General features: G+C 44.4%; 1 protein-coding gene across 9 annotated transcripts in view; it reads left to right on the top strand.

The window, feature by feature from the left end:
* The window catches only part of LOC109907939 (kazrin), a 209951-nt gene that overhangs the window by 181326 nt on the left and 14871 nt on the right, over positions 1–13754 (top strand). For 5 of the 9 annotated variants that reach the window (XM_031794110.1, XM_031794109.1, XM_031794111.1 and 2 more), the window contains 3 exons: positions 1469–1661; positions 5369–5505; positions 6155–6278. In XM_031794110.1, the coding sequence (XP_031649970.1) occupies positions 1469–1661; positions 5369–5505; positions 6155–6278 (454 nt within the window). Of the gene's footprint in view, positions 1–1468; positions 1662–5368; positions 5506–6154; positions 9787–13754 lie in introns of those variants that run through there. The other 4 variants (XM_031794113.1, XM_031794115.1, XM_031794114.1 and 1 more) reach the window with 1 other exon arrangement.

The following is a 13754-nucleotide window of genomic DNA, read 5'->3' as shown; positions in this document are numbered from 1 at the left end:
ATTTCCTCTTGAACCATATGGTCTATCCACCAGGTACTCATAGACAATATAGACGCAGATATAAAAAAATGAATAGTAAATATGAATGACGTTATAAAAGTATAAATTACTTAAATTACCATAGATTACCATAAATAACCTGTTAATTACCAAAATTACAGAAGATTCCAGTAACTTTGGTAAATTACCATTAGCTTTGCAACCCTAGGGGTGACGATGATGATGATGATGATGATCTATTTCGCTCTCATGCTCTCTTTCTATTTTCCCCCCACATCCCCTGTCTTTCACTATCTAACTATCTACCCCCCCCCCCTCTTACTCCCTCTCTCTCGCAATTCAATTTCAATTTAAGGGGCTTCATTGGCATGGGAAGCATATGTTTACAGTGCCAAAGCAAGTGAAATAGATCATAAACAAAAGTGAAATAAACAATACAAAATGACCAGTAAACATTAGAACTTACATAAGTTCCAAAATAATAAAGACATTGCAAAGGCATATTATGTCTATATACAGTGTTGTAATGTTGTACAAATAGTAGAAAAGTGAGAATAAATCAACATAAATGTAGGTTGTATTTACAATGGTGTTTGTTCTTCACTGCTTGCCCTTTTCTTGTGGCAACAGGTCACAAATGTTGCTGCTGTGATTGCACACTGTTGTATTTCACCATTTTTTTCCTCATGATTTGGTTGGGTCTAATTGTGTTGCTGTCCTGGGGCTCTGTGGGGTCTGTTTGTGTTTGTGAACAGAGCCCCAGAACCAGCTTGCTTAGGGGACTCTTCTCATTGTTAATTTCTCTGTCGGTGATGCCTTTGTTATGGAAAGATTTGGAGTCACTTCCTTTTAGGTGGTTGTAGAATTGAATGGCTCTTTTCTGGATTTTGATAATTAGTGGGTATCGGCCTAATTCTGCTCTGCATGCATTATTTGGTGTTTTACGTTGTACACAGAGTATATTTTTGCAGAATTCTGCATGCAGTCTCTCAATTTGGTGTTTGTCCCATGTCTTTGTCACTCTCTCACATCCTCTCTCCCCCCACTTCTCCCCCACCTCTCTCTACCCCACTCCCCCTCTCTCTTTTTCTCTGTCGGTGTGTTGGCTGTAAACACTTCCCCTAGCTATTCTGTCCATCTCTCAGCATCAGTGAGCGATTTCACACATCAAAGGGGAACACGCGTACGGCTGAATTTTTCATGAAACACAGACAGACGAGAAAGCCCAACAGAGACCAAAACCCACACAGCAGTGTCACTATTGTAGTTGGCTGTTTTATATACATGTGCACACTTGATCGCACCCAAACACACACATACATTATGAATGTTCACACTCACTTGCGAAGAGTCGTGAATAGCCATCTTGCTGTAGGAATAGATTGTAAAATTGGCGATGGTAATGCCGCATGGAGCTGATGTGTGTGTGTGTGTGTGTGTGTCCGTGTGTGTTTGTGTTCCCTCCTAGGCGAAACAGTCCTTAGCGACCCTAACTAAGGATGTGCCCAAGCGCCAGTCTCTAGCCATGCCCACAGAGGCGGTTGTCAACGGCAACAACCAAGAGTGGGTGATGCACGCGGACCTGCCCCTCACTGCAGCCATCCGGCAGAGTCAACAGACCCTCTACCACGTCCACACAGGCCACCCCACAGACAGACAAGGTGAGGCGCACGCACACACACACACACACGCATGCACACACACAAAGGATGACACTGGTGGGACTGTTAGCCATGTTTAACTGAGTTAAGGACGTTAAGAACGTACCATAAGCTCACTCCATGTCGAACATTAAATGTTGGTACCTTTTGGGTGGCTCAAACTGTTGGAGCGTTCTCAAGGAGTGTGTTAGCAATGCAGAGGTCCCGAGTTTGAGCCAGGTATGAGCCTAATCGGGGGAAGTGGTACTCGCTAAGCAAGCAACGTGGTGACTGATTTCCTCCTGATGTCACAATGCATGGTAACTTTTGAACAACCAAATCTGTATATGCGTCTTACTTTACTATAACCTTTGCCTGATCAAGGTCGGTTAAAATCAGATGATGCACACCAGTCACTGACTTTATCAATAAATGCATCGAGGACGTCGTCCCCACAGTGACTGTACGTACATACCCCACCCAGAAGCCCTGGATTACAGGCAACATTTGCACTGAGCTAAAGGGTAGAGCTGCGGCTTTCAAGGTGCGGGGCTCTAACCCGGAAGCTTGTAAGAAATCCGGCTATGCCCTGCGACGAACCATCAAACAGGCAAAGCGTCAATACATGGCTAAGATTGAGTCATACTACACCGGCTCCGACACTCATTTTATGTGGCAGGACGTGCAAACTATTACAGACTACAAGGGGAAGCACAGCCGCGAGCTGCCCAGTGACACGAGTCTACCAGATGAGCTAAATCACTTCTATGCTTGCTTCGAGGCTGTAACAGCTGTCCTCTTCATCTGAGGAGGAGTATGAAGGATCGGACCAATATGCAGCGTGGTAAGTGTCCATGTTCATATTTCTTAAACTCAGAACACTAAGACCAAAATAACAAAAATAGACCAACACGAAACTACCCACACCCATAGTGGGAAAACAGGCTGCCTAAGTATGGTTCTCAATCAGAGACAACGATTTCCAGCTGCCTCTGATTGGGAACCATACCAGGCCAAACACATAGAAATACAAAACCTAGACTACAAAACATAGAATGCCCACCCCAACTCACGCCCTGACCAAACTAAAACAGAGACATAAAAAAGGAACTAAGGTCAGGACGTGACAGAGGCAAGCAACACTGAGGCATGCATGAGAGCATCAGCTGTTCCGGACGACTGTGTGATCACACTCACGTCAGCTATGGAGAGCAAGATCTTTAAACAGGTCAACATTCAAAAGACTGCAGGGCCAGGTGGATTACCAGGACGTGTGCTCCGGGCATGTGCTGACCAACTGGCAGGTGTCTTCACTGACATTTTCAACATGTCCCTGATTGAGTCTGTAATACCAACATGTTTCAAGCAGACCACCATAGTCCCTGTGCCCAAGAACACGAAAGCAACCTGCCTAGATAACCATTACCAGCCTTTAGTGGTCAACATCAACACCATTATCCCAGAAACCCTAGACCCACTCCAAATTTGCATACCGCCAAAACAGATCCACAGGTGATGTAATCTCTATTGCACTCCACACTGCCCTTTCCCACTTGGACAAAAGGAACACCTATGTGAGAATGCTATTCATTGACTACAGCTCAGCGTTCAACACCATAGTATCCTCAAAGCTCATCACTAAGCTAAGGATCCTGGGACTAAACACCTCCCTCTGCAACTGGATACTGGACTTCTTGACGGGCCTCCCCCAGGTGGTGAGGGTAAGTAGAAACACATCTGCCACGCTGATCCTTAACACTGGAGCCCCCCAGGGGTGCGTGCTCAGTCCCTTCCTGTACTCACTGTTCACCCACGACTGCATGGCCAGGCACGACTCCAACACCATCATTAAGTTTGCAGACGACACAACAGTGGTAGGCCTGATCACCCATAATGACGAGACAGCCTATAGGGAGGTGGTCAGAGACCTGGCCGGGTGGTGCCAGAATAACAACCTATCCCTCAACGTAACCAAGACGAAGGAGATGATTGTGGACTACAGGACAAGGAGGACCGAGCACTCCCCCATTCTCATCGACGGGGCTGTAGTGGAGCAGGTTGATAGCTTCAAGTTCCTTGGTGTCCACATCACCAACAAGCTAGAATGTGGCCTCCCGGGTGTGCCATCAGAGACTCTGGGTTCGCGCCCAGGCTCTGTCGTAACCGGCCGCGACCGGGAGGTCCGCGGGGCGAAGCACAATTGGCCTAGCGTCGTCTGGGTTAGGGAGGGCTTGGCCGGTAGGGATTTCCTTGTCTCATCGCGACCAGCGACTCCTGTGGCGGGCCGGGCGCAGTGCGCGCTAACCAAGGTTGCCAGGTGCACGGTGTTTCCTCCGACACATTGGTGCGGCTGGCTTCCGGGTTGAGTTGTGTATCGGAGGACGCATGACTTTCAACCTTCGTCTCTCCCGAGCCCGTACGGAAGTTGTAGCGATGAGACGATATAGTTGCTACTAAAACAATTGGATACCATGAAATTGGGGAGAAAAAGGGGTCAAATTCACACAAAAGAAAACACAAAAAACTAGCTAGAATGGTCCAAACACACCAAGACAGTCGTGAAGAGGGTACGACAAAGCTTATTCCCTCTCAGGAAACTAAAAAGATTATAGCTGCAACATCGAGAGCATCCGGACTGGTTGCATCACTGTCTGGTACGTCAATTGCTCGGCCTCCGACCACTAGGCACTACAGAGGGTAGTGCGTACTGCCCGGTACATCACTGGGGCTAAGCTGTCTGCCATCCAAGACCTCTACACCAGGCGGTGTCAGAGGAAGGCCCTAAAAATTTACCCCAGCCACCCCAGTCATAGACTGTTCTCTCTACTACTGCATGGCAAGCAGTACTGGAGTGCTAAGTCTAGGACAAAAAGGCTTCTCAACAGTTTTTACCCCCAAGCCATAAGACTTCTGAACAGGTAATCAAATGGCTACCCGGACCATTTGCATTGTGTGCCCCCTCCCCCAACCCATCTTTTACGCTGCTGCTACTCTCTGTTTATCATATATGTATAGTCACTTTAACTATACACTCATGTACATACTACCTCAATTGGGCCGACCAACAAGTGCTGCCGCACATTGGCTAACCGGGCCATCTGCATTGTGTCCTGCCACCCACCACCCGCCAACCCCTTTTTTACACTACTGCTACTCTCTGTTCGTCACATATGCTTAGTCACTTGAATCATGTCTACATGTACAGTGGGCAGAACAAGTATTTGATACACTGCTGATTTTGCAGGTTTTCCAACTTACAATGCATGTAGAGGTCTGTAATTTGTATCATAGGTACACTTCACCTGTGAGAGACGGAATCTAAAACAAAAATCCAGAAAATCACATTGTATGATTTTTAAGTAATAAATTAGCATTTTATTTTTTACTGTTGTTTTTATTCTTTACTTACCTATTGTTCACCTAATACCTTTTTTCAATATTGGTTAGAGCCTGTAAGTAAGCATTTCCCTGTAATACCTGTTGTATTCGGCGCACATGACAAATACACTTTGATTTGATGATGTCAAAAGTGTTTACTTGTGATGTCATCAGAAATACTTATCTGCTATCTTTGTGACCACAAAACATAGAAATCCATGATGTTCCCATGTGGATATTGGGGTATTGAAGATTAATATGGGGTTGACATTCTTTTTTTTACATTTACCTTGGTCAACCCATTTACTTGTTTCAAACCTGTTTTTAACATTTCTTCCTTTTCCCCACAGTGGCTGCAGTCAGGGTGAGCCCGTGTCACTCCCGCCAGCCCTCCATAATCTCAGATGCCTCGGCCTTGGAGGGCGACCGCTCATCCACCCCCAGTGATATCAACTCCCCCCGCCACCGGACACACTCCCTCTGTAATGTAAGAGCTGCCCACCCCTTCAAGTAATCAACTCCTTCACAACTCTACTCTAATCCTTATCTCTCCCAATATCTCCAGTGGCTGGCGCTAAATTTGGTTCTGGGTTACTCCTAGCCTGGTCCCAGATTTGTTTGTGCTGGTTTGCCAACTCCAAAGTCCACACAAACAGATCTTGGACCAGGCTACTCTACTCCCCATCTCTGAAAGCATGCCCCTTGTGCTGTAGTTGAGGGAGTTTCACCAGAACAGGCCGTCTTTAAAAAAGTAGGTTTTATTTGGGATAGCTGCCTAATATGTCTACATAGAGTTGCGTTACGAATGGGAGAAATTACATTTTGACAGATTATGTGTTGGTTTCTGGCTAGCGTAAGATCAGCTCCTGTGAAACTTATGTTGATGTTATTCCAGCCACTTCAACTGTGGTTTTGCCACTCTCGCTTCATGTATTCCTTTCTTTTGAATGTGCTCCCTATCAGATAACAGACACATGCCTGACTAGTTCACTCAGTATCACTTCACCTCTTTCTGTCTCTCTCTCTTTCTCTCAATCGCTTTCCTTCACTCGCTATGTGTTGTATATTTCTGTTCTACTCGTCTCTTTATCTCTGCATCTCATTCTCTCTGATCTCTCATCTGTCTCTCCCTGCAGTCACTAGAGGATCTGGAGGACCAGAAGCGTAAGAAGAAGAAAGAGAAGATGGGCCTGGGCTCTCTGTCACGTGTCTTCGCCCGGGGAAAGCAGCGCAAGTCAATGGACCCGGGTCTGTTTGACGGTACTTCAACTCCTGATTATTACATAGAGGAAGATGCAGACTGGTGAAAAGGTGGCAGAGAGTCCCACCTGTGTCCCTGAGTGGTGATGCATAAGAGGGTTTTCTGTCAGTGTGTGCGTGTGTGTTTGGCCGTACGTGTGGGTGTGTGTGTTTAGCCGTGTGTGTGTGTGCCTGTCCATGGTTGGAGACCATGAGAGAAGCCTGAGGCGCATCTTGCGTCGCTGAAGTTTAAAATATTACAAGCAAATTGCATCTGTATGTACAGTACTGTAAATAGAGCGAACAGTGTAACCACAGCCGGGATCCTTACTACGTGTGGATGTTTACTGTATCTGCAGAGCAAAAAGTGGTTGTATTTGATTCTTTTAATTGTCTTTATATTTTTAACTTTTGTTTTCGATAACTGGAAACTTGAAGGACTGCTGTATGTGTAAATAACAATCATTGTGCACTTTGTGCTTGTAAATGTATTTTTTGCCCTGAATGCCTTTTTTTGTCATAATTTTTGACCTCCTCCCTGCTTTTTGTTTAACTTATACTCCCTATTCATTGTCCTGCTTGGTCCATTCCCTCCACACGGCCATTTTGAGGAAAGTTTATTCTAACCTTAAGACTCCTCAACTAACCTCTAGTCATCCTGTGATCTGATGTCTAAAACTCCCTAAATACCCACATCTTCATTATCCTCCCGATCACCAAGAAAGTTCAAATACATTTCTTGACTGTTGTTCAAATCAACATTTTAAAAGGGCAATCTGCGATTGCTACATAAATATTTAGACTTTTAAATTAATTATATATTTATCCCAAAATAGTTTTTTTCTGTAAAGAATGTAACATTAAGTTGACTGTATAGCCTCTAAACAAGGTTAAAACTAAAATGTTGATATTATGAAATGTCAGTCCCTGTATTCATTGCTCTGTCCATGATTTTGAGAGAGGTTACATTTTTCCAGCCCCATCCCTCAGCTTTTTACCAAAACAGCAGTGGGGGGGATTGCTTTGTTATCTTTTAAAACTGCAGATTGCTCCTTTAAGATGTCAGAATACAAATCGACTCCAACCTGTAGTCCAAAACATTTGGATTTATAATATGAGCTCAGGCCCAAAAAAATTCACAAGGCCATCCCCCACATGAAACAAAAGCTGAAAACGGAGGAAATCGACTAACAATTCTATCGTCCCCGATCCAAGCATGTCTAATGTGCATGTGTAGAAGCTACCTGTTTCCTAAATGCATGGCAACTGTGGCGAAGGTGCATAAATATGGAGGAATTCAGATATGATGTCATTGTTTTAGCACTACCCACAGAGTTCTTGTGGAGCGCGACATGGTTCAATATGCCAGTAAATCAGCACAATCTAAGCAAATTTTTCAGTTTAAAAAAAATAATTCTGCAGTCTACTGTTCTAATACCATAACAACAAACAGTAACGAAGAGCAATGTACTGTAGGGCGAACTTAGCAAACAAGGAATTTGTTGTAAGTACACCTTCGCCATTGATAATGAATAAGGCAGACATTTTAGTAGCCTCGCCAATACCTGCTGCTAACATGCGTCCTTTGTCCTGATCTTGTCTCGATCTTGTCCTGATCTTGCACGTTTACACTTATAAGATTAGATCAAAATCCATTCACAATGCGTCTTTTAATCGTCTACACCTGTCTAAAAATGTGGGCACAATGAGAATGAGGACAAGATCAGGACAAATGACGCATATTACAACCAAGTATAAACGTGACTAGAGAGTCAAAATGAGTTATGGGAGTCAGCAAGTTCTAAAATATTAGTTTCACAACTTTCATACATAGCTTAAATAGGCATTGATAGCCCCCCCCCCCCCCCCCGTAATGTATTTGTCAAACTAGTTTTAAAAAATACATTTTTAAAAGTATTGGAAATGTGACATCCTCAAATTCATATTCTGGGGGATTCCTAAAAGTTTAACATTTCGACAGCTTCCAGAGAGCAAGTCATGTCGCACTGCTTTGCTTTATCTTGGCCAGGTCGCAGTTGTAAATGAGAACTTGTTCTCAACTAGCCTACCTGGTTAAATAAAGGTGAAATAAATCAAATCAAAATTTGGCTCTAGAGTTTTAATCCTATTTTCATTACGAGGATTATCACAGTGTTAAGAGGGAAATCAGAAATAATTCAGTCTGCTTTTTCTCTAAATGACCATTGTCTTCCAAACTTTCTGCAGAATAAATGAATGCCATTCTCAAATATATCATATATAATTGTAGCTCTAAAATACAATATAATTTACAAGCTTGTCATGGTTTCACTGTAACAAGTGGCTCTAATTTGAAATTGATTGAAAAATCGTGTTTGAAATTGTATACAGTAGACAACGCTGATTCATCCTGAAAAGTGCACTACCTTGCAGCCTATTTGGAAATGAGGGTCAGTCTGACAGACATTATAGATTCAGGTTTGATTGACAGGTGTGGGAGGTGTGTGGATGGCACAATAGGTTGGAAGGGTTGAGAGAGGGAAGATTTTTTCTGATGAGAGGTTGCCCTGCGTGTTAATACCAAATTGAGCCAGGCTAATCAAACTGAAACAAATGCACACATTAGACACCCCCCCCCCCCCGCCCTCCCCCCTAGTAACCCCTGTGCTGGACTAAAAAAGAGCAGTCAGATTTGGAGGTTCAAGCCATTGCTGAAAAGGCAATTAAATAGGTGCCCAAGGTTAATAGTGTTTTACCCCGGGGAACAAAACACATTAGATTAAATTAGTATCTTTTCCCTTTTTCCCTGAGCAGAAGCTTTATTGGAAACCCCATGTAAGACTGCTGGCTAACGGGTCATCCTACCTGCTAGAAAATGGAAACACTCATTAAAATGAAAGGGCAGCTTTAGCAATTGGAGGTCCCTCAATAAGCATTTAGAGGATTATTATATGTGGGACATAATACAAATTTTATCTCATTCATAGGCATCACACTCATAGATGCTTATGTCAAAAACCACAGGTTGCATACCATGTGCCATGTGGATGGTAGCTGACATAAGCAGTTATAACTGTTTTGTTGGAGAGTGTATTGACTCACCCTTGACGGTGTAATTAAGGGTCCGTTTATTGAAGTTATTATTCAGGGTCCTTAGATCAAAAGGAGTATCTGGAAAACCGGAATAATATTAGGGAAAAAAGGAATAGCTTTACGGAATTTCTATCGGAATATTAAAGTATCCTTTCCAGCTGGGACGCCACATCAGATGACCATTATATCATTTTATGTTGCAACAAAATTCCCTCTCATTTCACGGTCGAATATTTTCATTTTTTTGTAAATTATGAAACACTATTGAAATTACTATTAAAGAGTTTTTATTTAAAGTAAAATAATTGGTCTCAACTGAGGCTCAAGCCATGAGGACTAGAAGATGTTTAGCACTGGAGGGCAAAGTGAAGAACCTTTTAATGGCATGGCAACAAAATATGCGAAAGATCTAAATGAGAATAATTATTTTAAAATAAAATAAACAACACTGAATTTCCACGTGGCCTTCCTCTCTTCCCTGTGTGTGTTTGTTTGTTTGTATGTATGTTTGTGGTATGGCTTTAATCCTAATTCCTCTTGTCGTGCTGGGGGCTGACATCTTCTGTCACATGAGTGGCAGAGTCCATCTTTGACAGGGCCCTGTCCCAACTCTCCCAAATGGCTGCTTGTCCTTCTTGACTCCTTCACTTCATGGCCAATTAGACGAGACCTGATTTCAACCTGATTTCATATTTGTTTTTGTTCAAGCAGTTTGAGTGTTTTTCATAAAGGAGATGAGGGAAGGGTGCCATTTGAGATTGTTGGAAAGCAGCCCTTACTATATGTGAGTACACAGTGTCAGTAACATTCTCCCATGACCTCTAACCTCTCTAATACTACTACCACCCTGCCTGACCTATGACCTCCCCTGGACTTGCAACACAGTCTCGTAACCCAGGAAGCAGCCATGTGTACACTTCACACCCAATAATACAGTACTTTCCATTGGTTCTCGACAGCACATTTAGCCTCCTAAAACTAGGGCTGTGTTCATTGGGCACCAAATGGAAGAAAATGGACCGAAACTGTGAGAGATGCAATAATTTTTTTCTCACAAAAACGCATTCTGTTGTGTGCCCTAATGAACATGATCCAGTGCTGTCAAGCTGGGTTGCAGACTGTGCGGGTGTGCGGACTCCGGATGTTAGGAACATGCTCGTTTTAAATCCAGTGCTGCTTCAAGTTTACCAGTTTTTGGAATAGAATTACATTTTTCCATTATTAAGGAACTTTTTTTCTTCAAGTGGTTCAGTAAGCTACACACACACAGTAGACCTACTTAGGAATACCTCTGGACAAGGTTACACAAAAAACAAACAGACAGGAGACAGGACGACAACATCGTAGCCATGAGCGATAGCGGAGCAGACAAATGCATGATAAGGGTAGTTCATCAAGAAATTACATTGACCAGCAGCAACATTAAGGAGCTTGAGCTTGCTATGACCCACACGGTAACACTTTACTTGACACCCACTGTCATAACACGTTATGACACGGTCATGACACGTTATGACACGGTCATAAGCATGACATATGTCAACAGCTGACATAACTCAACCTATCCTAATGACCGGTCTTAATATGGTCGTAACACTGTCATGACACACATATTTTGTATAACTGTTGTGACATATATTGCATTATTTTATGGCTGGTTATGACACCTACATAAGAGTGTCAAACCTCACAAAACCTACCACGGTAGTTATTTTATTATGGCTGATTATGACATCTACATAAGTGTGTCAAACCCCACAAAACCTACCACGGTAGTTATTTTATTATGGCTGGTTATGACATCTACATAAGAGTGTCAAACCCACAAAACCTACCACACAATGTAAAACATATCATTATACCATAGGCATAGTCAACCGTATGTTTATGTTATATAACATTTTCTGAAATTGACCATATTAAATTATCATTGTAATTGCGTACAAATTGATGTCAGACATGCACCTACCCCAATACTCTGATGCTGATGACTGGGATGAATGCAGGAGCAGATTTCAGGAGAAGACACCCTCTTTTTGACTGACAACTGAAATAAGGTCATGTACAGTGGGGCAAAAAAGTATTTAGTCAGCCACCAAAAGTTCTCCCACTTAAAAAGATGAGAGAAGCCTGTAATTTTCATCATAGGTACACTTCGACTATGACAGACAAAATGAGAAAGAAAATCCAGAAAATCACATTGTAGGATTTTTTATGAATTTATTTGCAAATTATGGTGGAAAAAAAGTATTTGGTCAATAACAAAAGTTTATCTCAATACTTTGTTATATACCCTTTGTTGGCAATGAGGTCAAACGTTTTCTGTAAGTCTTCACAAGGTTTTCACACACTGTTGCTGGTATTTTGGCCCATTCCTCCATGCAGATCTCCTCTAGAGTGATGTTTTGCAGACTGTGCCGCCCGTCTCTCCGCGTTGGCGGTTCTAGCATGGGACGTCGACCCCACTCCACCATAGTCTTTGCCCGTTTTTTTGCCCGCTTCAGTGGCGCCTTTAGAGCGGCGAACCTCGCCGCCGACCTCGGACTGGAGACGCTTGCAGCGGGTCCCAAATAGATGGGCGGCTCTGGCAGGTCTTGACTGACGGGCGGCTCTGGCAGCTCAGGACAGACGGGCGGCTCTGGCAGCTCAGGACAGACGGGCGGCTCTGGCAGCTCAGGACAGACGGGCAACTCTGGCAGCTCAGAACAGACGGGCGGCTCTGGCAGCTCCTGATTGACGGGCGGCTCTGGCAGCGCTGGACAGGAGGGAGCACCTGGAGGGAGGAGACGGAGAGACAGCCTGGTGCGTGGGGCTGCCACCGGAGGCCTGGTGCGTGGAGGAGGCACCGGATGGACCGGACCGTGGAGGCGCAGTGGAGGTCTCGAGCACCGAGCCTGCACAACCTGTCCTGGCTGGATCCTCCCCGTAGCCCGGCCAGTGCGGCGGGGTGGAACAGACCGCACTGGGCTGTGCTGGCTTACCGGGGACACCGTGCGAAGGGCTGGTGCCATATACCCCGGGCCGAGGAGACGCACTGGAGACCAGATGCGCTGAGCCGGCTTCATAGCACCTGGCTCGATGCCCACTCTAGCCCGGCCGATAGAGGCGCTGCAATGTAGCGCACCGGGCTATGCCTGTACACTGGGGACACCGTGTGCCTCACGGCATAACACGGTGCCTGCCCGGTCCACCTCTCTCCACGGTAAGCACGGGGAGTTGGCTCAGGTCTCCTACCTGACTTAGCCACGTGTGCCCCCCCCCATAACATTTTTGGGTCTGCCTCTTGTCCCTGTTGCACTGCCGTGCTAGCTCCTCATGATGCCGCCTCTCGGCTTTGGCTGCCTCCAGCTCTTCCCAGGGGCGGCGATATTCCCCAGCCTATGCCCAAGGTCCCTTTCCGTCCAAAATCTCCTCCAATGTCAAGGAGTCCAGAACCCTCTGCTCCTGGTTACCACGCTGCTTGGTCCGGTTGTGGTGGGTGATTCTGTAATGAAATTCGTCTTCCTCTGACGAGGAGTATGACAGATCGGACCAATGTGCAACGTAGTAAGTGTTAATCATTTTTTATGAAAAGACACTGAACACAAAAATACAAAATAACAAAGTGAAAGACAGAAACGAAAACAAAACAGTTCTGTATGGTGCAGATACACAACAGAAAATAATCACCCACAACTAAAATGGGGAAAACAGGCTACCTAAGTATGATTCTCAATCAGAGACAACGAACGACACCGGCCTCTGATTGAGAACCATACCAGGCCAAACACATAAATACTACATAGAAAAAAGAACATAGACTACCCACCGCCACAGCATGCTGAAGCAAGTTCATGTTTCCGCCAGACTGATTAACAACTATTGATCCAGCACCCTTTCAACGTCAACATTTCACACAAATCAGAGCCACAGCCTCATCATATTTAGCTGACGTTGATTGGACTAAATTGTTTTTGTTATCGTTTAGTTGTCGCTGTATTAGATGAAGCATAGGTGATTTGATGATGTTGAAGTTGAAATTGTGCTGGAATGGTGAAGGCAGCTACTGTTTAACACTTTGCGACTTGCAGTAACTCTCTGGGGTTCTAAATCAATAGTTGTTTAGTGGTCCGAAAATGTCGGAAACATCAGCTTTCTTGACCTTGCTGTAGGTCATGTAACTGTTTGTTACATGCAATATGCTTAGTGGACTTCACAGGACAGATGTTGCTCTCCGGTTTTGTGATGAAACACAGGTGTGGTTGAATTTATTCTGCCACTCTGTCTTCTTGTTGTCTCGGCCTTGGGCCTATATATATATATCACGGTGGCAAGGCATATGAACTAATAGGTTATAGAGCAAACAACGCAATTATCACAACACAATTTGGCTTTTTTTCTGTCTTGGCTTCCTTCCCCAGTGATTTTTACCCACGCACCGCTATT

The sequence above is a fragment of the Oncorhynchus kisutch genome, linkage group LG17 (genome assembly GCF_002021735.2).
Source record: "Oncorhynchus kisutch isolate 150728-3 linkage group LG17, Okis_V2, whole genome shotgun sequence".
NCBI lineage: Eukaryota > Metazoa > Chordata > Actinopteri > Salmoniformes > Salmonidae > Oncorhynchus > Oncorhynchus kisutch.
Note: the sequence above shows the minus strand (reverse complement) of the source record. Positions and strands in the feature narration are given on the sequence as shown.